The 24106-nt window shown below is 35.1% G+C and overlaps 3 protein-coding genes across 8 annotated transcripts; 1 reads left to right on the forward strand and 2 right to left on the reverse strand.

The window, feature by feature from the left end:
* The first annotated feature begins 651 nt into the window (after positions 1 to 651).
* Positions 652 to 11715, forward strand: LOC18027730 (ferredoxin-dependent glutamate synthase 2, chloroplastic). Of its 5 annotated transcripts, XM_024148184.1 has the most exons (34): positions 652 to 1238; positions 1432 to 1744; positions 1880 to 2322; positions 2404 to 2535; positions 2772 to 2870; positions 2946 to 3016; positions 3143 to 3148; positions 3343 to 3439; positions 3843 to 3935; positions 4037 to 4182; positions 4449 to 4608; positions 4749 to 4859; positions 4946 to 5161; positions 5592 to 5749; positions 6047 to 6176; positions 6337 to 6395; positions 6483 to 6588; positions 7154 to 7250; positions 7570 to 7685; positions 7770 to 7967; positions 8063 to 8173; positions 8313 to 8552; positions 8622 to 8720; positions 9070 to 9165; positions 9331 to 9528; positions 9618 to 9692; positions 9769 to 9894; positions 9995 to 10093; positions 10251 to 10393; positions 10496 to 10589; positions 10673 to 10911; positions 10997 to 11075; positions 11162 to 11245; positions 11392 to 11715. In XM_024148184.1, the coding sequence occupies exons 1-34, from the start codon at positions 957 to 959 to the stop codon at positions 11551 to 11553; spliced, it is 4878 nt and encodes a 1625-aa protein (XP_024003952.1). In that variant the 5' UTR covers positions 652 to 956; the 3' UTR covers positions 11554 to 11715. The 5 variants fall into 5 exon arrangements, with proteins under 5 accessions (XP_024003952.1, XP_006411388.1, XP_024003953.1 ...); XM_006411325.2 differs by lacking the exon at positions 3143 to 3148; XM_024148185.1 differs by lacking the exons at positions 652 to 1238; positions 1432 to 1744 and having other exon boundaries at positions 1880 to 1995; positions 2061 to 2322.
* Positions 11716 to 17698: 5983 nt separating this feature from the next.
* On the reverse strand, positions 17699 to 18338 carry LOC112081477 (protein ORGAN SIZE RELATED 1). The gene has a single exon (XM_024148198.1). It carries the CDS (start codon positions 18251 to 18253, stop codon positions 17987 to 17989), a length of 267 nt encoding a protein of 88 aa, XP_024003966.1. The 5' UTR covers positions 18254 to 18338; the 3' UTR covers positions 17699 to 17986.
* Positions 18339 to 21795: 3457 nt separating this feature from the next.
* On the reverse strand, positions 21796 to 22629 carry LOC18027731 (transcription factor bHLH100). 2 transcript variants are annotated; one of them, XM_024148232.1, is made up of 2 exons: positions 22345 to 22629; positions 21796 to 22239 (listed from the first exon to the last, which is right to left on the reverse strand). In XM_024148232.1, the coding sequence occupies exons 1-2, from the start codon at positions 22627 to 22629 to the stop codon at positions 21796 to 21798; spliced, it is 729 nt and encodes a 242-aa protein (XP_024004000.1). The 2 variants fall into 2 exon arrangements, with proteins under 2 accessions (XP_024004000.1, XP_006411389.1); XM_006411326.2 differs by having other exon boundaries at positions 21796 to 22242.
* Between the last annotated feature and the right edge of the window lie 1477 nt (positions 22630 to 24106).

The raw sequence follows: 24106 nt of genomic DNA on the forward strand, positions 1-24106 counted from the left end.
TATCTTTGATGCGCCCATCAAAAAAAAAAAAATTTGAAAAGTAAAGTAAATCTGGGTGGTCATCATTTTGGTTAAGAAAAAAAAACTATCCTGGAAAGAAATTGAACATTTTCCTGAAAATTGAAAGTTTCTTTGTCTAGACTTCTAGTAATGGAATGCTGAACAAGACAGTAATCAAAATTTATAATTATACACAATGGGCAATGTAGTTACGTAGGTGATGATGCTACATTTTTTTTTCTATAAAAAAATATAGTAAAGATTCCAATAATTGGTCTAAGTTTTATAACACTTGCTGTTGTTGTCGTTTCTGGCGAGGACTTGAGAAAGAATCTCGTGTTTTCTTTTGAGATTGCCCCCAGAGGCATATATTGTATACTATAAAATTCAATATGCGACTGTTCAGGCGCTTAATTACATCAATTATCTAGTTTTATAAGAAATGATTACGTATTCATGAATTGAACCAAGCACTTCCAGACTATTAATCAATTACTATATACAACATTAAATATTCTTCATTCATTGATCTTGTACCTCTAAACACACATGCGTCACCAAACGCACCACTAGCTCTTGAAAGACGCGATCGCGTTTGAAGACAGAAAAGCTAAATTTAGCTTTTCATCACCACCTTTTACAACAAAAGCAACCAAAAAAAAAAAAAAAACGCAACGGCGATTTTGAGTCCTGTGTAGTCGTGCTCACTGATCACTCAACATCTTCTCTTAGCTCGTTCCATGATCTGAACAGCATCAGCGGCTGCCTTTCCTCTGCGATTCCGGTGCACTGTACGCTCCGTCGCAGCGAATAAATCTCTGCTTCCTTTTTGACTTTTTGAAAATAACGGCAACAGTCGCAGAGAGAGAGAGAGTGAGTTCGAAACCGATCGATCGCTTTCTCCATCGCCGTTCTCTGCGATTACGCTTTAATCTAGTTCTTTGGAGCTTCATTCCATGGCGCTACAATCTCCCGGCGCCGCCGGAGCTTCATCTTCCGTTTCCCGGCTTCTCTCCTCCGCGAAATCAAGTTCTACTAAGACTCTCTTCTCTGTTGACTTCGTCAGATCCTACTGTATTTCCAAGGGAAGTAAACGGCGTAACGAACTCTCCGGGTTCCGCGACTACAGTCCACTGCTGAAGTCCTCGTTAAGGTCTCCGTTATCGGCAAAAGCGATCCTGAATTTTGATCGGCCCGCCGGTGATGCTTCGGCTTCTTTTTCTGATCTGAAACCTGAGGTAAATCGTGATTCTCTGCTATCCTTGTTAAGTTGGAAGATATGCATATTCATCTATTGTTGATCTAGGTTTTCGTTTTGACTTTTGAGTTCTGGAATACTGAGTTTTTGCTTGAGTTTCAACTTTTTAATTTTACTTGCAATAAGTTTGGTCATGGACGGTTCATTTGATTGTTTGAATTGCATCGTCGCAGGTGGCCTACTTGGAAGATATAGTTTCAGAAAGGGGAGCATGTGGGGTTGGGTTCATCGCGAACTTGGAGAATAAGGCTACACATAAAATTGTAAGTGATGCTCTGATAGCACTTGGTTGCATGGAACACAGGGGAGGTTGTGGTGCCGATAATGCTTCTGGCGATGGTTCTGGTTTGATGACTTCCATTCCTTGGGATCTATTTAACGAATGGGCTGAGAAGCAAGGAATTGCTTCTTTTGATAAGCTGCATACGGGTGTTGGAATGCTGTTCTTACCGAGAGACGAAAACATTAGGAAAGAAGCCAAGAAAGGTGAACCTTGAATAGTTTTATGCATATTTGATTGTGGATGGCACCTCTGGTGTGAACTTCAAGTTATAATTTTTTTTCTTTCTATGTATAACATTTGATCTTCATTGCTAAATCATGTTTGAAATATATCTTCAGTGGTTACAAGTATTTTTGAAAAAGAGGGCCTGGAGGTGCTTGGATGGAGGGATGTTCCGGTGGAACCGTCCATTGTCGGTCACTATGCAAAAAAGACAATGCCAAAAACGGAACAGGTCTTTGTTAGAATTGTCAAAGAAGATAAAGTAGACGACGTTGAACGAGAGCTTTACATTTGCAGGAAGCTTATTGAAAGAGCAATTGCTTCGGAAAGTTGGGCCTCTGAGCTCTACTTCAGCTCGTTGTCCAACCAGACCATTGTTTACAAGGGAATGCTTCGCTCAGAAGTTCTTGGGCTATTTTACCCCGACCTTAAAAATGATCTTTATAAATCTGCTTTTGCCATCTATCATCGAAGATTTAGCACAAATACTAGTCCCAGATGGCCTCTTGCTCAACCAATGAGGTTTCTTGGACACAATGGGGAGATAAATACCATACAGGTTATGCTTCTCTCCTGGTAGATAGGTTTGTTGGATCAAGCTAAGCTAGGACCTCTCACTGAAACCGAACAAGTTTTGCAGGGGAACCTAAACTGGATGACATCTCGAGAAGCATCTCTAAGATCACCTGTCTGGCATGGACGTGAAAATGATATTCGCCCAATTAGCAATCCGAAGGCTTCGGACTCCTCTAACCTTGATAGTGCAGCGGAAGTAAGAGTCGTCTAACCTCCTAACTTCTGTTTTCCCATTGTGATTCTCTTTGCGGTATCTACTTTTGGAGAAATAAAGACGAAGAGTCTTTTGCTTTTAGAACTAAAGCATAAAAGCAATAGTGATATTATTCTTGCATAAAACTTCTCTGGCTGTTGACCATATAAAAACTTGTTTATAGACTTGTTTTCATTGCTGCCAGAGTTCCTTATATTTATGTTACTGAGGTTGTGCAGCTTTTGATAAGAAGTGGTCGAACTCCAGAGGAGTCTCTAATGGTTCTTGTGCCAGAGGCATACAAAAATCACCCGACCCTAATGATTAAATACCCGGAGGTATTGCTTCGTGTTTGCTCTTTTGATATTTATGGATACTTGCAAGCGGTTCTCTTATCTGCTTTCCAACTGTAGGCTGTAGACTTTTATGATTATTACAAGGGCCAGATGGAGCCCTGGGATGGACCTGCACTGGTATTGTTCAGGTAATTTGATTGACGATTTCTTACTCTTGAAATTTTACTCATGTAATTAAGATTGATCTTTCAGTTGCCCTTATTCCTCCGGAGTTAATTTAACTAAGACAACTGAGTACTCATAACTGTTCCCAGAGGCTTGTAAGTCTTGATCACTCAGATATTTGCTGATCTTCTTTTAAAAATGTCCACAATTGTGGTTTAACTGGCGGGCTAATGACCCTGATGATAATTGGTCACTCAAAGTGGTAAGGTAGTATAGCTTGCACGTTTGTCGTATTTCTTTCTTCGTCTTTCACTTTTTAAACTTCGTCACCTTGGGTTGTTTGGTTCAGTGATGGAAAGACTGTTGGGGCTTGCCTCGACCGCAATGGACTTCGGCCTGCTAGATATTGGCGGACAAGTGATAATGTTGTCTATGTAGCCTCGGAGGTGCGTTTTGTCTTTTACTCTATGTACTTGTTCTTTATCTAAGAATCGTGGTAATGATTGCCAGCAGATGGTTGGGCTTATGCTTGAATCTTAAAGCTTTGGTCCAGGTCAGAAAACCAATTCGTTTAATCACTTTGGAAGTTTCGTCGTATTTTTTTCTTAATATAGCTATGCGAACTGTTTTTTTTAGATAGATGATCAGTATAAAGTATTTCCTGGCGATCATTTAGTGTGAAATCTAGGAGTATTTAAAATCCACTCAAGGAAATAAAGTTTTTCTTTAGAAACTGAGTTAATGCTTTGCAAATCAAGATAGCTAATTGGTTCGGGTATACAGGGCTCTGGTATCAAACTTTGTTTCTATCTTGGCCTCAGAAAGTTGCTAAGTCATGCCTTTATACAGGTCGGTGTTCTTCCAATGGATGAATCGAAAGTCACCATGAAGGGTCGTCTAGGACCTGGCATGATGATATCTGTTGACTTAGAAAGTGGACAGGTTGGTGAACCAGATCATGGTCGATCTTTCTCTTAATTTTTAGGCACTCTGATATATAATTTTTGTTCTGTTGTTTCCATTGTTAAAATGTGTAATTTCAGGTATATGAGAACACAGAAGTGAAGAAGCGGGTTGCATCATATAACCCATATGGAAAGTGGGTTAGTGAAAACCTGCGAACCCTGAAGCCTACCAATTTTCTTTCGTCAGCAATCATGGAGACTGACGAGACCTTAAGACGCCAACAGTAAGCCTTTCTGTTTCTCCTGTTCTAATTTGCGCATCATATGGTCATTTATGTGAAGTCAAAGTACTTAACTTTTTATAACTGTTTAACTTCTTGTCTACGTGGCATATATCTGTTGTGTGGGTGAAAAAAGTTGATTTTTGTTCAAAATACAAAGTTCATCAGTAGTTTTCACAAGCAGTATTCAATGGTTTTTCATTTTGTAGTTACTAATTACTTTTTCTGATTAAGACTCTAATTTTGGCTATTCTGATTTGAGAAACTAGGGCGTTTGGCTACTCGAGTGAAGATGTTCAAATGGTAATAGAGTCAATGGCTGCACAGGGAAAAGAACCGACGTTTTGCATGGGGGATGATACTCCAGTGGCAGTATTGTCTCAGAAGCCACATATGCTTTATGATTATTTCAAGCAGCGGTTTGCTCAGGTTCGTTCTTCTTATTGAAAGGGCACAATTTGAACTGTTTGCTTCTTTTGATGTAGTTAATTGAATACTTGCTTTGTCTTCATAAATTATTGAATCTTGAAATGGTTCCCTTCGTGGTTCTTCACATGGTCTACTTACAGGTTACGAATCCAGCTATTGACCCTCTTCGAGAAGGATTGGTCATGTCACTGGAAGTTAATATTGGAAAGCGTGGGAATATATTGGAAGTTGGGCCTCAGAATGTTTCGCAGGTAAATTTTTGGATTTTGTGCTGGCTTATAAACATTTGACTTTTGCAAGATTTCATATTCATTCAGACTTGTGATTTCATGAGTAGGTTGTTTTGTCTGGTCCTGTACTAAATGAAAGGGAGCTTGAAGGCTTGCTCAGCGATCCACATTTGAAATCTCAAGTCTTGCCCACATTTTTTGACATACATAGAGGAATTGAAGGATCTTTGAAGAAGGCTCTTGTAAAACTCTGCGAAGCTGCAGATGAAGCTGTTCGTAATGGTTCCCAAGTGCTTGTTCTCTCAGACAGATCTGATAATCCGGTACATACAGATTTCCAAGTGTATGCAGTCAATTGTGATTTTAGATCTAGGAAATATAAATGTATAATTATCACCTTTTACATTTTTGTTTTGTTTTACTTACAGCTATGCTCTAGGCTCAATTTTCCATTGTTGTTGGTTGTTTGTTAATGAGTTGCTATAATCTAGCACAGTAGCACTGTTGCATTCTTACAATGGTGTTCTATTGCTTGTTGTTACTCTTTGTATTTCTCATTTTCCTTGCTTCTCTGCGGCTTTCCAGTTTCCTCCAAGTATTAGATATTATTTTTTCCCTTAAATTTAAGTTCATTTTGCTTGTGTATTGAGTATCAGGGCCGAACTTGGGTGCTGTTTTTCTTTCTATCTTTATATATTTCGTAACTTCAATTTTAATGTCTACTCCTAATCCCGCACCCTATCCCTTTTTCAGGAACCAACTCGACCTGCAATTCCAATGTTGTTGGCGGTAGGTGCTGTTCACCAACATCTGATCGAGAACGGTCTTCGGATGTCAGCTTCAATAATTGCAGATACAGCTCAGTGCTTTAGTACGCATCACTTTGCCTGTTTGATTGGATATGGAGCAAGGTTTCTACTTTTCCTTTTCAATGAATATTTCATCCTATTAGGCTGTTTCTTTTCATACGATTGCAAGTCTTGTGGAATTCTAATGTATTTTATTATCTCTCTCTCGGTCCTTTATGCTAAATACTAGCATTTTCTATTATAGCCTCATGTTTATTCTTACGTCGTTTATCTCTAGTTTATAATACGCTCTAATTCTTAATTTTGATTTGAGTGATGATTTGAGAGGGCTTTCCTCAACTGTTAGATTGCACAATCTATTAAAATGACACTGGCGCTATGTCTATAACTATATTTCAGTGCTATATGCCCGCACCTGGCACTGGAGACATGTAGACAGTGGCGTCTGAGCAACAAGACCGTGAACATGATGAGAAACGGCAAGATGCCTACTGTAACTATGGAACAGGCTCAAAAGAATTATCGCAAGGTCGGACATGTTAATGTTTTATTCTTCTAATCATTGACAAATTTTGATAAGCCATTCGATCTCTTGCTTGCATAGCTATATCTCCATGTTGTAACACTGCCACTGTCTTTATAAGTAATGGAAGAAAGGCATCCTAAGATTCTTTGAATTCCTATTGCAGGCTGTGAACACTGGTCTTCTTAAGGTTCTCTCTAAGATGGGCATCTCGTTATTCTCTAGGTTCAGTTTCCCAACTATCTATTTCGTTTTTCTATCTTATCACTGTATGATTATTTCCAATTCTAATGACTGAGCTCTCTGTTGCAGTTACTGTGGAGCACAAATATTTGAGATTTATGGGTTGGGGAAGGAGGTTGTTGAATTTTCGTTCCGTGGTAGTGCATCTCGAATTGGTGGGTTAACTTTGGATGAGGTCAGAATACTCTCAAACCTTTTGCAATACTAAGATCATATGAGTTGCCTGGTCTGAGTATAAATATTTGTTGGAGAATGTTTCTCAGATATCAACTTCATACGCCATTGATATTAAGGTTCTGGACCTTATTTAAGATGCTATTTTTATTTTTACTCTCAAATCTGAAGGAGCATATACTAATATTTGCACACATTCTCAGAACATGTGTGTTCTTTTTGGGTTCTGTAATACGCTTCTATGTTTAAAATTGCTTTTTTCTTTTCTAGATGGTTGATTATTTTGCTTCAGTGACAAAGATTGATGAATAGCTCAACTGTTACTGATAAATTTAATCGTCGGAGCTAGAGTGGAGATATGGCAATAGCTGTATGTTTTTTCCCATAAATAATTTGAGAATCCCTTATGAAGTATTGAGTTTAGAATTGTCAAAAGTTCTGATAAAAACCTGAGATCTTTTTTATTGTTGAACTATTCTCATGGTTTCGTATCTTTCAATGTAAGATAATTTCGACGTCAAAGAGATTTCAGGGCCACTCATCCTTAAGTCTTCCTAATTCTGCAGCTTGCTAGGGAGACATTAACATTTTGGGTGAGGGCATTTTCTGAGGATACAGCCAAACGGCTAGAGAACTTTGGTTTCATTCAATCTAGGCCTGGAGGTACTTTTCTAGACTGAAACAATATTTAGTGTTAACCTTTCGTGTCTATGCACAAACACATATATACTACTGCGTCTGTTTATACGTACAACTTTGTTGAGTTAGTTAGAGCTTTTGAATTACGTATTTTCTTACAAAATAAGGCTGCATATGCTCAGACACACCTTTCTCTACACTATCTTACTGTCCCTTTAGTGAATTAGACATTTAGTTGCTGTCATTCATTATGCACATAGTTTATTGTGTTCAGAACGTTGGGTTACGGGTTACAAGCTTTGTGGTATTACTCTTGATTGAGAATTTTTTTGTTATTTGAAAGGCGAATACCATGGAAACAACCCAGAGATGTCTAAATTACTTCATAAAGCCGTCCGCGAAAAGAGTGAAACAGCCTATGCAGTCTATCAGCAGCATTTAGCCAACCGTCCTATTACGGTGAGTGCTACTCTCTCATGTTCATATCTGATCCTGTTTTCTGGAACAAGTGAATATTATTTTTTGTATATTCTTTTGCTGTAGGTTTTCCGCGATCTTCTTGAGTTCAAAAGTGACCGTAAGCCTATTCCTGTTGGGAAGGTTGAGCCTGCTTCCTCAATTGTGGAGCGATTTTGTACAGGTGGAATGTCTCTTGGAGCAATCTCGAGAGAAACTCATGAGACAATTGCTATTGCGATGAACAGATTAGGGGGAAAGTCCAATTCAGGGGAAGGAGGCGAGGTAGTTCTTCATTATCTATTTAAGATTTTTTCAACTTAAAAAAGGCAAAATTTACCACATTAGTAGCTAAAAATTCACTGTCCTATCTTTTCTAGGACCCGATCCGCTGGAAGCCGCTAACAGATGTTGTTGATGGGTACTCTTCAACGCTGCCACATCTTAAAGGTCTTCGAAATGGGGATACGGCTACAAGTGCTATAAAGCAGGTACTAAATTATCCATGTGTACAGTCTGTTTACTCTCAGGAAATTATTTGGGAGCTCTTTTATTCCCTCCATTCAGTTTCTTAATATCTACTCGTCTAATGATTTTCAAAGACCAAAATGACCTTGTGTATTCTCATAGGTTGCTTCAGGGCGTTTTGGTGTCACTCCAACGTTTTTGGTTAATGCAGACCAGTTGGAAATCAAAGTTGCTCAAGGAGCGAAGCCAGGTGAAGGTGGCCAACTTCCTGGGAAAAAAGTTAGTGCATATATTGCTAGACTTCGAAATTCTAAACCAGGAGTTCCGCTTATATCTCCACCGCCACATCATGATATTTATTCCATAGAGGATCTGGCACAGTTGATCTTTGATCTTCATCAGGTACTTCTCGTAAATTGTATTTTTCCAACTTTTGAGAGGGTTTCCCTCTTAACAAAAAATAACATTCAGGTCAACCCCAAGGCGAAAGTGTCTGTCAAGCTTGTATCAGAAGTTGGAATAGGAACAGTTGCCTCAGGAGTAGCGAAGGCCAATGCTGATATCATACAGGTATGTACTTCCTTTCAGATTTTGTAAAGAATCTGAATTTGGAGAATTAGATTTATTTATTCATACTATGCAATTCTTTTATCAACATGTTCGCCAAAAAGACATGCAATTCTGCCATCAGTTTGCATTTATATGTACTCTCCGGGGCCATGCTAAGCCAAGATATTTATTCAGTAGAAACTTGGCTTCATGAACCATTTGCATGGTTCTACTAGTTTGACTAAAGACAATCCTGATATTTTTTTCTCAAATTCAATGTATACGTTCAAATGTTTCTTTGACTTACAGAAACATAGTTATGCTATGCAATTATAGATTTCTGAAACTTATGATGCTTCTTTGTTTACAGATATCAGGGTATGATGGTGGAACTGGAGCCAGCCCTATAAGTTCCATAAAGCATGCTGGTGGCCCATGGGAACTTGGACTAGCTGAAACCCAGCAGGTATAGCTTCATCGTGAGAATTTGTTTTTCATTTTAGTTTGCCGTGTTCATTTTACTTGGACTAGCTGGAACCCAGCAGGTATAAAACTTTTAGCTTCAATTTTCCGCATAGTATCTTATTAATTCTTAGATGTCTATTAATTGCTAAGATTCATTCTTTTGCAGACTCTCATTGGAAACGGACTCAGAGAACGAGTTATTCTCAGGGTTGATGGCGGATTCAAGAGTGGTGTTGATGTGTTGATAGCTGCAGCTATGGGCGCCGATGAGTATGGGTTTGGTACTCTGGCAATGATTGCCACAGGATGTATTATGGCTCGTATTTGCCACACTAATAACTGCCCTGTTGGTGTTGCCAGTCAGGTAAATTGGAACTCCCTTCTTATTTATTCATGTTTCGTTTTCGAATGCATAACCAATTTCCGCTGAGATTTCCCTAAATTTGGTTACAGAGAGAGGAACTGCGTGCCCGTTTCCCTGGTCTGCCTGGTGATCTTGTCAATTTCTTCTTGTATATTGCAGAGGAGGTAATTTTCAAGAAACTTTTCACTGATACAAAAATTTATCGATGTTAATGTCTAATATTTCATCTTAATTTCGTAGGTGAGGGGAATATTAGCTCAGTTGGGATATGAAAAATTGGATGACATAATTGGACGGACAGATTTGCTAAAGCCTAGGGATATCTCGCTCGTGAAAACTCATCTTGATCTCAGTTATCTCTTATCTGTAAGCAGTCCGGAATTGTGTTTATTGCTTTTTTGGTTTATGTGCCTACACACAAGTTGGATCGGTGCGTAAAGCTCATTTTTTTTCTTAACATATGCAGTCTGTTGGGCTGCCAAAACGTAGCAGTACTTCCATTAGGAAGCAGGAGGTTCACTCAAATGGTCCTGTCCTTGATGATACTCTACTTCAGGATCCGGAGGTAACGAGTAGTGTCTTCGTTATTGACTGTTTAATTGAACATAAACCTTTTTAGCCTGGACTTGAAAGAGGCTCTTTGTAATTTATGGCAATGGGGAGAAGAGTGTACCTTTTACATATGCAAGAAGACTTAATATTACTTTTTTGTTCTTACCCAGATAATGGATGCAATTGAGAATGAAAAAGCGGTTCACAAAACCATGAGTATATACAATGTGGACCGTGCTGTTTGCGGTCGGATTGCAGGGGTGATTGCGAAGAAATACGGAGACACTGGTTTCGCTGGACAACTGAACCTAATGTAAGCCAATGCTATAAGACGGTAAACTCGTACCAAACTTTGAATAGATGTATAACTGAGTATATGTTGTATACTTACATGATCAACTTTGAACCCGCAAAGGTTTACTGGAAGCGCTGGCCAATCTTTTGCATGTTTTCTATCCCCTGGAATGAATATACGTCTTGTGGGTGAAGCCAACGACTATGTGGGAAAGGTACGTCTCAAAATCAATGCTTCTTTTGACAATATTTTGGATTTTATGGTCTCTTATCATAAACTTGTACCTCATCTTGCTAGGGAATGGCCGGAGGTGAAGTTGTGATATTACCAGTGGAATCGACTGGTTTTCGTCCTGAAGATGCAACCATTGTAGGAAACACTTGTCTGTATGGTGCAACCGGTGGTTTGCTATTTGTCAGAGGCAAAGCAGGCGAGAGATTTGCGGTTAGAAACTCTCTAGCTCAAGCTGTAGTTGAAGGCACTGGAGATCACTGCTGTGAATATATGACTGGTGGTTGTGTCGTTGTACTTGGGAAGTAAGTAAAAACCCTCAAAAATATAACCTTAGAACTTTGTTTCTTAACCGCCAAATATCTTGATCGCTTCTCTCTGAAATCGCAGAGTTGGTAGAAATGTAGCCGCCGGGATGACAGGTGGATTGGCGTATATTCTTGACGAGGACAACACTCTCCTCCCTAAGGTTTACCATCACAGATTCCTCTGAATTATCTCGAAAAGATTTCTTAAACGTTTGTGAAAATTGAAAATGAAACCTCCATTGAACAGGTGAACAAAGAGATAGTGAAGATCCAAAGAGTGATTTCGCCAGTGGGACAAACACAGCTTAAGAGCCTGATCCAAGCTCATGTGGTAACTAACTATCATCTCTTTCCTTTCTCTTCATACCGACCCTAATCAAATGATTTGCGTTTCGATCTTGGAATGGTTTCTATCTAAGATCATCTCAAGATTATTTGTTCTTCTATCTGTCTTGACATTAAAAATGAATGAAATAGGAGAAAACGGGAAGCAGCAAAGGAGCAACGATTTTGGAGGAGTGGGACAAGTATCTTGCAATGTTCTGGCAACTTGTACCCCCGAGTGAGGAAGACACACCTGAAGCTAACTCCGACCACCAGGACCCTGTCTATGTTATGGATTCAGAAACCTTGGCCTAATTTTAATAAAATACTCTTAAAAGTTTATTTGTTACCAAAAAAAAATTATTATAATTTGAAAGTCACATCTATACTCTCCAGTCTCTACTGTTCTTATTGTTGGTGCTAAATACCAGTCTCTACTGTATCTAACTGAGAATGCTGAATTTTATTTTATTTTCAGTTTTTTTTTTGTTCAGCTTTAAGTTAATGGTAAAAAAATGAATATATCATATACGTTGAATATAATATATAGATTTCTTAGTAGCTTTCAATATCTGACAAAACAAAAAAAACTTTCGAGATTTTCTAGTAATCATATGCATTGAACGTAAGTAAATACTACAATTTCTTAAACCGAGACTTAATGTTTTGTTTGTCCCCATATAGGTAAATGGGTCACGAGAAAGGTACGTGTGTGTTCGTTGACAAAACTACTTAACTCAGTTGATGTTTATTCCCTGTTGTCTCAGCTCTCACGTGGTAAACGAAACAGAGATATAGCTGACACGTGTGAACGTGCGCGTCTTAACGCCAGTTTTATCGTGTTCCATGAAAATTTCCAATCTTTAAATTATAGAAAGTTCTTAAACACCACCAAAATTCGAAAGTTCTTTAAGCACCAAAAATTGGAATTGACACGTTCAATGCATCCTCACCGAAAGCAGTAGATGTCAGGTTACTAATTTTTACCAAAAACAGAAAGAACATTAAAGGAAAGGAATTGTGACGAGAGTGTAAGTTCAGTGCATTTGCGAGGGAAATCGTTACGTCTTCTTCTCTTTTCTCCTCCTTAACGGTGGTACATTGTATTTCTCCTTCCGTTTTAATTTTTCTCTATAATTTTTGTGAAATCTTTGCCGTTAATTTTGACTGTTTGTTTCGAGACGAAATGAAATGATCGCTCAGAAATAAATAATAAAAATATCAAGAAAATAAGAAGCATTTTTTTCACAACACCGTATGAAATTTAGTATTAACTTTTTAATTGGTTATTCAGCCGGGAGGACAAAACGTTTACAAACAGACCAAACAGCTTGCTTTAGAATCTGAAGAGCAGAAACCCAAAGAAAGAAAGAAACAAAAAAGGAAAAATTAGATCCGAGCAAACCACATTATTTTTCATAATACACATTCAGATTATTTTTAGCAAAAAGAAAAAGCCATTTAGATATTCAGTCCGCATTCAGTGATTAATGATTCAGTAATTAACGATACTAAAAACGTTAGTAAATTTGGGACCACCCAAACGAATTTTTTTTAAAATGGACCCACTAAAGTTCCCAATATGGAGCATCGTTACGTATAAATGACTCAAATAAGAAAAAGAGAAAATAACAAAGGACCATGGACAAAGAAAAAAATTCATGAATTATCGACATTGATTCCACAACCTCCGCTTTGAGAAGAACCTAATGCAGCCTATGATCGAATTAAATATTTCTTGAATTTAACAATTTAATTTTAAATAACTTTAGAGTTCAGTCTCATGTTTTCTATCCAGAGTGAGTGAGTCGAGTGCGAGAATTGATTTCTTGATTTCTTAATTCTTAATTTAATGATTGACACGTTACAGAACTATTCTATAAATAAAGAGAGAGAGAGAGAAAAAAAAAAAGAACTCGAATTTATGATTTTGCATGTACCTAGTATAATTCGATATATGTAACGTATTTTGAAATCCATGTTCGAGTGAAAATTGGAAATCCAAATCTCTGATCATTTGAATGCTAATCGTTATTGGTCCCGCTGATAAGAAGATTATATATCACACTTTTATAATGATCCGAACCACAAGACTACCAAAAGAAAAAGAAAAAAAAAAGTTCAAAAGAAAAAACCATAAATCCGAATAAAATGAAAATGCATGGATTCACAGTTTTTTCATCAAATGGAACAATTAAGAAACCAAAACCCATTAAACGACGACGCATTTTACATAGGTGCGTGTGTCATCAGGATCGAATCGACACATTGTCTCGATATCACATTACATGACTAGAGGTAGTGTCAAAGGAAGAAGAAGAAGAAGAGAGAAGAGGAGGATAATAGATGGCTAAGTAAATAAGCATTAGCATCAGCACCACCGGAATTCCCATCACGATCATCGGCGGCGGAGGTAACGGTGGCAGAACGGCCGGAAGCACCGCTAAAAGCACCATCACCACTCCGATCACAAACATCCCGATCGATGATCTTTTTTTAATACTTTTGTAAATCTTCTTTTCTTCCTCCAAATTTTGGCTTTCGATGTTCCTGCACATATATACCTGTGTGTATATATATTATGTCTTATAGGTTTTTTTTTTAATAAATATTTGTAGTTTCGTTTTGCTTTTTATGTGTGTGAGAGAGAAAGACGTTACGGCTTACAGGTGAAGCTCATGCACTGAGGAGCAACATTTGCCAATTCAGTATTCGCCCAATAACAAAACCACCCTTTTCCTTTTTTATTTATTTTTATTTTATTTATAAAAAGGTCCAACTAACTAGATTTTAATATGCAAATTTAAAAATAAACACTCTCTAAATGTTAGGGAAAAAAAGTCTATTTAATTTCTCCATATAAATAGAAATATCATTTTTAGGAAAAAACTATATAAGTAATTATCAATCATTATTATCTTGGTAATAAATTTTTTTAGTAGAATTGGAAATTTTTAATAAAAAATGGAAAATGATTTTAAACAATTTATTTTCAATAAAATGTATTTCATGTATGGTCTTTATTTTGTGTTAGTTTATGGTAATTTACAGTTAATACGTATATATATATATATATTAAAAAAAAATACAGTTTATAACTTTGTATGTCGACGATTAACAAAGACTGTAATACTAAATCATAAGAAAACATATATTTTCATAATGTTCAAAATTCTCTCACTCTCTGTCTATATATATATATATATATATATACTTTTAAATAAATAACTAGAATATAGACTGACGCTTGACATGGGTACGGTTAGCTAGGTAATAGCGTGGCGGCTTTAATTAATTTCCGTTTATGTGCTTTTAGATGGCTGAAACCGTAAGAAGGGGTTGGTGAATTAAGAGGGGAGAAGTGTGCTTGATACTCTGAATCTGCATCAAGTCGTACTAAGTGTCTTTATTTCCTCTTATTCCATATTCACTTAACCCAATTTATTGCTATTATTCGTTTTCAGTTTTTCTTACCGGCTAATTCATTAAAATATTACTTTATTTTATGTTCTACACGCATATCAAATTTTCAAAATTGATTTTTTTCTATTAAGAAAAATAATCTCTTTCTCTAAAAAAATTTCTTACATACAATAATTACTTTAATTTTTTGTATCTTTAAATATTTATTATCTTTTCTGTTTTTTTTTTTTTTTTAAATGTCGTTCTAGAGTTCTTGGAAAGGACCTTGGATCATATGGGAGGAGACAACTGCCAATATAATCCAAGAGAGTACCCATGCATAAATATTCGTGTTTTATGTGTAATTAGTCAAATCTATCTGAGCTAGACGAATCCATCGGCGTAAGAATTATCGATGGGAGTAGATAGAAGCTAGTGATGGAGTATGTGATGGATGGCCAATTGGTGTTAAATGTTATAAGATATAACAAAATACGATTGGACTGGTGAACCTGTTTAAAACAAAACGTTGATACAGAGAGGGTCATTGGCTGAACAATTCATCAATTTGGCCTGTGATATGAGTTTCGGAGCTTAATATAAAAATCACAAACTTTTATTCTATTAACGAGGTTATTCTAAATTGAAATCTCGAGTTATCTCTGAAACCTATAAATATCCGTTTGTCAAATTATTTTAAACGTTACGGATGATCAAGTAGCAAAATGTTATAATTATATACTATTTGATTTCTGACCTCTTAGACCAGCAAAACAATTCTTTTTTCTTTTTTTCAGTTTTAATTACGAAAAAAACAAAAAACATATTTAATAACAAATAACGGTTGTATAGATTTTTTTTTTTGAACAGCTTAAGTACTTAAAACGGTTCAATTGGTTGCATAGATTTTATAGTTTTGCATTTGTTTTATTATGTCGTTTTTTACTGTCAACAATAACATATTTGTATGAGTATCGATCAGCTAGCTTGTCTTGTACATTGGTTTTCTATCGTTTGTCACATAGGTTCATCCTTTTATTACCAACCCATGACTATTTTTCTTTGGTGTGAAAAATGTTTTTTTCTGTAGATGATTTTATATATATGTTTGTTTAGTAATACATAATTCAATTTTTTTATAACATTATATGCACATTTCCGAACCCATAATAAATAAGAGTTTAAGACACTTGACTCTCTTTGAACATTTGAGTTTGTCGTCAAAACGAGCACATTCGGTATCTAGGGATTATATGATGAATCACGTAATCATCACTAAACGTCGTTTCACAGTTTATCAGAACTCTTTTCCCTTTTCACAAATGAATCCCTATGGTTACGACTTAGTCATCAAATCCCTTAACTTCGATACAAAAAGAAAAGAAAGAGACCAGACATTTCAAGACGTATGCGTTCAGTCTCATTTGTATGCATTATGTATATGTGCAGTGGATCTGGTTTCTGTGGACAAGTTAAATTCCTTCTCATATATGCTTTTTGTTTTGTCGAAAGATAGAGACTCGATAAAGTGAAGACATCTTTAATCATTTTAATTATTTAATATTTTTTTGTCTTTTTCTCCCTTGATTTGGTCAAATCTCCTTTTGTTTTGTACATTGTCTCAAATCTCACCCACACTATTTCCCCGGATAAAGTATCACATTTATCATATAATCATTCAGTAGTTCGCATTTTGTTGAAAACACACACACACACACTAGTATACCGTATAATTGATTATATCAGTGTGACTATATTAGTTTTCAAATTTAGATATATGTTCAAATAAGAAACGAGATGTTTTCTTGAATCTGAAATAGAACTTGTTGGAAGATAATGAGAGAGATCAATGGAACCGATTAATTAAAGTGATGGACATGAATTGAGGAAGTTAACATTCCCATCGAAATACCACAAAAACATTGTAAGATCTTTCAAAGGAAACCACCTTCTTCTTCTTCATTTTTTATCTAAACGATTAATTAGGTTATTTATTTACTTAGTGTATAATATGTTTTCTATATAAATGTAGCCTTGGTTTGGAAGGGTTAACACAGCAAGAATCAAATGTAGTCCTTCAATTTACCAGAACCAACAAAAAACTTCGCGATAAAATTTGAAATTGTTTTCATTTGAACCCACCTGTTGGAAAATTGGAACGTAGTGTGCGAATAAGGTAAACTAACCAAAAAAATTTATGGTTCTTTTTTAGTTTTTTTTTTTTTTTTGACATGGTTCTTTTTTAGTTTTAATAAGTTATTTAGTTATTCAACCTCATTCCCTAATTTTCAAAGCTAAAGATATAAAACCTTAAAACAAAAACCTAAAAAAAGATCATAATATTCGAGCTCACTTTTGACCATATTAAAAGAATCTAAGTGTGTGTCGAGGACTAGTGAACAGATGGCACATCCATTTTAGTCTGTCTCCCGGACATTAAAGGTCGATTCCCAGTTTTCCAATGTTTGATTAACATATGTGGGTTCCACAAGTATATGTATATCGATGATTAAGGTATTAATAATAATAAAAAAAAAAGAAAAAAAAAAACCTTCCATAGATGAATGTCTTTGATACAAAATACTCCATGGATGAATGCAGTGATCACTTAGTAACTAAAACTTTAACCGGTACTATCATAATATATTGGTCTACCATTTAGGCATTTAACCATGAAACCAAAAAAAAAAATTAAATTATAGCATTTAACCCTCTGTTCTTTTAATTATTATGAAGAAGTTTATTCTGACGACCATGGCTTGACCGATTTTGGTTTAGGATTTTTCTTTTTCTTTTTCTTTTGGTTTTTAGTGAGTTTATAATGAATGTATATCGGGATATTGTAAAACTTTGAAGATAGAAAAATTTGAACCCGGACTGAAATTTAACTACCACCGCATTACATAAATCACCTGGTGATTTTTATATGTCAGCAATTTGCCGAGAAAGTGTTCTGATAACAAAGGTGGAAATGGACGTTGAGTAAAGAAAAAGAAGGAAATAGCGATTAAATATACATATACATGCACATACTGTACATAGATAACAGGAAGGCTTCTATTTAATTTCAAAAATATTCTTCTACAATTCAAAGTGAGGCGCTGATAAACAAGATTCTTTTACAAAATAAGAATGAACCTACAAACGAAATCAACATTAATTAAAAAAAAAAAAAGGAACAAAAAAATCAGAGAAATGTAATTGAAAGCTAGTTTTGGAAGGAAAACTCAGAGATCTATCACATGAGATGATCGTACTTGCACGAAACTAAAAGCTGCTTACATACGCATCTATAGACACACCTATACATATATGTAATGTACGGACGGTGCGCAAGTCGGCGATATCAGGGGTCGAGAGAATCTACGGTGAGGTTAGGCTCATTAGAAGGAGAAAAAGCCAAGAAAATGAGGAGAATCATGAGGAGGAGAGGGAGGAGGAGGAGCGTCGCCGGAGGCGGTGGAAGCGGCGGAAGGAACGGTGGAAGAATCAGAAGACACAGAGAGAGAAAGAGAAGAACTGCGACGGATCTTGCCGTGATCAATGAACTTCCGGTCAAACCCATTGGCTTGGGTGTGACATCAAATCTCAGCCGTTGATCATGTACCCTCATTTTCCATTTAGTATTTAGTTTATCAAACAATTTTTTTATATAAATGTCTTATTAGATCCTTCTGCCTTTGTCTGTGGCTCTAATTATATAGTGGGCAATTGGGAAAGTTGGAATAGCTATCTCCATATATGTATGTATACGTGTATGTCTATCCTGTATATCTTTGACACCCATTTTTTTCCCCTAATTACTATCTCCACATTATTTACCAAATTATGTTGTTTTTTATGAACTTTAAATTGAATGGTTTAGTACTTTGGTATGATTTGTTGGCACAATTTGGGGTAATATTTTCTAGTATTTGACGTGTGGTAGTAATATCCTTCTTTTTAACCTTTGTCAATGAATGTACCCGAGTAATAGCCAATTTTACAGTAAATAAAGAGTTAGTAAATTGACCCTGTCCAAGTTTTTTTAAAAAGGCCGTTTCCGATGACCAAAGTTACAATAAATTATTAATATAACCCACCCGAAAAAGGTTAGTTAGACTAATTAATTAGGAAGTTTGTGATATTGCATTAGAGGGATTATAAATGCATGTCAAGTAATGTGCGAAAAAAGGTAATTCCAAAGTGCCGGTTTCAGGTCACAGCTGTAATATGTCCTGATTCAAGTAACCAACTAACCAACTAATTTCACACTCCTGTCTTTTTTTCGTGTTTGTTGTTTCAGCCATAATTGTTACTCTTTATGTTTCTAATAGGAGTTGTTTAAATTCTTTACCGTTCATTTTGTTATCAAAAATGATTTTTTAGCAAAATTATTAAATATGTTCAATGGAAAATTATTAACAAAAGTCCAATTGTAGCCTTAGAAATACAAATTATTAATTAAAAGAGAATCAGTTTGTGGGTATAAATAATTGGTATGCTAAATATTTTACAATAGTTTCAGTTTTTTTTGTTTGTTAAAGAAATATAGTTTCGGTTGTAAGTTAACTTATCAGGTGGGCTAAAAAAATCGTAGAAAAACCTTCTTGTAAGACGACAGGTCAACTTTGTTTGTTTGTTTGTTTTTTTTTTCTTTTTTTTTGTCGACACTCAACTTTGTTTATTTCAAATTTATCTAGCTTCATCATTATTATTTGTCTTGAAACCTCTAGAAGAATAAAAGAACGTTAAAAAAGAAACAAAAAAAGAATAAAAGGACAACAAATATTTTACTGCAAGCAACGAGAAAAGGTAGATGCATGAACATCCCAAGCTTTAGATAGATATTATAGGTAAGTTGACGGTGACCGGAGGCTGAATGTACTTCTCTGTACATTGTTTTTGTTGTTCCCAAGGAAGTCCTTTCTTCTTTGTCTAAACTCTCCTTCTTGAGAAAATCACAAACGGGAGTATATACGTATATTTAATAAAATAATATACAATTAAATACTTCTATTTTAGTACATTGATCCTCATTTTCATCAACCACAATAACTGAACTTTGTGGTATATAAATGAACAGACTAAATAAACGGAACAAACCCAAATTATTTTTAATTTATAAAACGTTATTATTGATAACTCATTTGGTTCCATTTTCATTTGTTTTGTTTGACATTGTGGAGTTAGTCAAAACACATTTTTTATATGTAATTATTATGCATGTCAAATCTGTACATGTACAGTCTATCACATACCTAATAACATCATATATATATATATATATATATATATACTACATATATACTTTCAAAACAAAAATGTATAACTTGTTTAGTTAGTGGTTTCAACTTTGAAGTCTTATATGTCATTCTTAGTTCAACTGGATACGAATTACATCATAGGAAGTAAAAAGTGGGACATATGACCACCATTTAGACTAAAAGAAAAAGAAAGAGCATAAACACAACACATTTTGTTTTTGTGAGTACGAAATTTTGCATCTGAACCTTACAAAAAACGTCATTAAAAAAACTCAATGATGTGTTTTTTCCCTCCAACAATGTTGCCTCTGAAGACAGTAAATGTATTCACCAAAACTCATATTCAATAAAAAATGAAATTGGTTACAAAAAATAGAACATTTCGAATTTAAAGCAAGTTGGATCGTGCCTGTAAAAATATTGAAATAATACCATTCCTCATACATTTAGAATTTAGAGAATGCATTGCACCTAACGGCGCTATTTTATATGCTTTCCCGTGGATTTGGCATTTCTTTGGTATTGTTATTTGGCCATTTGGTTATTTTCAACTCTTTCTATTTGAAGTAGTTTCATTATTTATTCGATCATCTCGTTCCCAACTTGGTAGGCTTTACAGCTTCGTTATGCAGTCGACACACACAAAAAAAGGTTATTCCTAACCCTGTTGCAATTTTTTTTTGTTACAAAACAGAAAAAAAACAAATAAAAAATGAATCAGTGGTAAGATACATTGTGTGTTAAAGAAAGATTTTAATACTACACACTGGTTACAATACTATGTGCGTAATAGATTCGATCATCTTAGATTTTTAAGACAGTACAAATAATTCACAAAAATTGAATATAAAAATTAAAAGATTTAAACAAATTTTCCGTCGGGCAAGTGACATAAAAGTCATTTGTAACCATGTCTCGTATAAAACAAAAAAAAATAGATAGATGTTTCTCGTATATAATTTGTAGTATAACCTGTGCCTGTCGTCTCAACTTAATAATTTGTCAAACAAACTGGGCCGAAGTTATTTCCAATTAAGGGCCAAAATTTGATGATTCATCTGATCATTTCTGAACTACTATAACTTACTATTGCTGGTAAGAGTATAATTATCTTCTAACACTGTATAGTATTGTCGATACATTGTTTGGATTCTCACATAAATAGGAAACTTGAACAGAAAAATTATAAAGTCACAAACTTATTTAAGATAACATTTTTTGTTAAACTTATAGTTTCCGTGGTCGAAATCTTATTTAATATCCATGGATTACTTATTATAACATGTAATTCAATGATTATTATAACTCATCAATCGTTAGGACAGACTTATAATAAGTGTAAGTGGAGCATTTTCTTAAAAAGTTTCAAATTTATTAGTCAACAAAAGAATGTGAACATCTACAAAAGAATATAGTGGATAAGAGCAAAAAACGTAAGAATGAAGAGCATAGCTATTTGCGTAAAACAGAGATTAAAGAATCAGATCCGACGAACTTCAAACCATCGTCTGTTTATTATTTTTTATTTTATTTTTTTTGACATCCCTCAAACCAAGGTCTACGTGGAGCATTTATTTGCAAATTATATCATTCATAGCTTCAATAAGTAGGACGACTCACATATAATTACTGTTACAAGTTACAGCTAATATATACTAATGCCACCTAAAATAAGACACTGTCTGATTATTTTCATATTTAGATCCCTTTCTTTGGTTTGGAGTTAGCTACGGATTGCACAAAACACATCTAAGTCTTTAACTCTAAAACAAACCTTTATTTTGACAAAATAACATGTTATACAAAAAAAAACCTTCTAAATTAGGCAGAAGGTTCGTACTATCTCTCAAGAGTCTCGAGTTTTAAAGAGAGTAACAGAACAAATTGTACATCATTTTTTATTGGATCATCATGTAAACGACTTTCCAAAGTTCTCGTACAAGTACGACAACCTATCACTTAACTCTTCGGAATTCAAATTGCAATTATCCATTTGAAGATGCAAAGTGTAAAAGAGTCTTTCTCCTTGAGACCTTGAAGATGAAGCATCCAAGAGAACCAATCCATCTTCTTCTACACCATTCAACACATTCCCAAACGAACACTTCTCAGTCTGTAACGATGAAATTTGGACCATTACTTCGGTCTCACCGAGCTTAGTCGCAGAAACTGTTGATGCATAACTCGTGACCCCTTTCTTTGGCTCACCATTTTGGTCGGTGTAAACGAGATCTCTCTGACCTGATATTTGAAACGAGAGCTCTTCTTTCTTCTTTACCAGCTTTTTAACTTGCTCTTGCAGCTCTGGTATGTACTTCAATGCCTGTGAAACTGTTGCTGAAACGCTTAGCTTCTTCTGCAAGAAACACACACGATAAAGAACATTACTATGGAACGTTTTTTTTCTTTCAAATTCTTATAAAAGTCAACAAATAAACATATTCGAATTAAATGTTACCGATTGATCGGTGGCCGGAAGACAATCACGAAGAGAAGAGAACATTGCGTTGATCTTCTTGCGACGATCACGCTCGCTCGCGTTGTGATTAAGCTTCTTCATAGCGACGGGATTCTCTATCTCTAATATTGTATTTCTCTCCAGCGAAACATTCCGATGAGCCACTTGAAACTCCGGCAACGGAAAATCAAGAAACGTGTTGCTTACGTCGTCGTTTTCATATAAACCATGGTCTCCGCAAGGCCAGCCGAAATTTGGAAACAATGGAGGGACAAGTGCACACATTTTGGGTTTAGACACTTAAAAGACTCCTTTTCGGTTAGGATTATGCTGGTGAGTTAGTTGGATTATTTATGTCTCACTCATTTATATTTATATCATCTATGCACACGAATCCAAAAATAAAAAATAAAAAAATAACAAAATGATTCTCTGTTGTATATATAAATATAAAAGTATATATATGTGATATAAATTTTAAAATTAATACTATAGGGCGAAATGTGTGGGTCACGGGTGGACATGCATTGACACGTGGTTAAGCATTTTCTCCCCAAGCAGGAGTATGTTCCAAGGCTAACCGGTTGACCAACAAATACATGCATGTTTTTTTTTTAGGCCTAAATACAAATACATGCATGTTATACAACTCTTTGATATGAGACGATGAAATATAAGATTTCTTTGGAGATTTAATGCTATTTTTAGGTCATTATACAAATTTAAATTATGTAATGCGAAAGTACTTCCATTTCATTTTAAAAGATGTTAAAAACGTTTGCATATAGATTAAAAAAAAATTGTAAACAAAAAAATGATTTGTTACTTGTTTTGTTTTTATGAAGATAGATGTTTTAATTTTTTAAAAAAATTAGCAAAACTATTCTTAAATAATATTAATTCTATATAGATATTTTATCTACGAATTTATACTAGAGCTAGAGGAAATAATATTAATTTGATAATTCCTTCTTTTGTCGGTTAGAAATTTGTATAAGATCAGAGAAATTAACCCATTAGAGAATACATAAATAGTGTAAGTGTAATTAGATACATGAAGACGTATTCCTTATTGTTCCCTTGAACTGGTGAATCGAGAAAGGAATCAAGCGGCAGATCAATTGGCAAAGAAATCATTAGAATCTATCTCATTGTACTCAACATTCAATTTGCCACGGAGATGGCTAGTAAACTTATTGTATACACCGTTTACGGTTTAATAATATTATAGAACTTAAAAAAAAAATTGCAGCTGGAAGAAAAGAGTCAACTGTCTTTTAAACAAAATAAAGAACAAAGACAAACGCTGAGAGGTACACGAGGGATACACGGGTCTGGTTGACGTGGAATGTTGAGAGGCACGTACAAATCACGTGAAATATTAATGCTTTTCTCCTGATTAGAATCTATTTATGATGAGATTAAACAGTAAGCATGTACATAAGCATTTCGTGTTTATTATAATTAACTTATGTCGGTATGTAGATTCCCTATGTAACTAATTTCTTATAGTGTAATTGGCTTACTTTAAAAAAAAAAACATCTGTATCATTATTAATTGTATAAATGTCAACTCCGGTCATCTCGGTTGGGGCAAAAAATGCCTCGATTCTAGTCTTGGACGAGGAGAATTGACGACGGCAATATTTAAGCTTTTTGGTCGCTATTTTGAGGGCAATTCTAATGGGCTTATCTAAATATAATGGGTCCTAAGATTATTGTTTAACTGTGTAAGCTACGAAGAAAAGAGATTCAAAATAGC

This window comes from Eutrema salsugineum, unplaced genomic scaffold, assembly GCF_000478725.1.
Source record: "Eutrema salsugineum unplaced genomic scaffold, Eutsalg1_0 scaffold_10, whole genome shotgun sequence".
NCBI classification, from domain to species: Eukaryota; Viridiplantae; Streptophyta; class Magnoliopsida; order Brassicales; family Brassicaceae; genus Eutrema; species Eutrema salsugineum.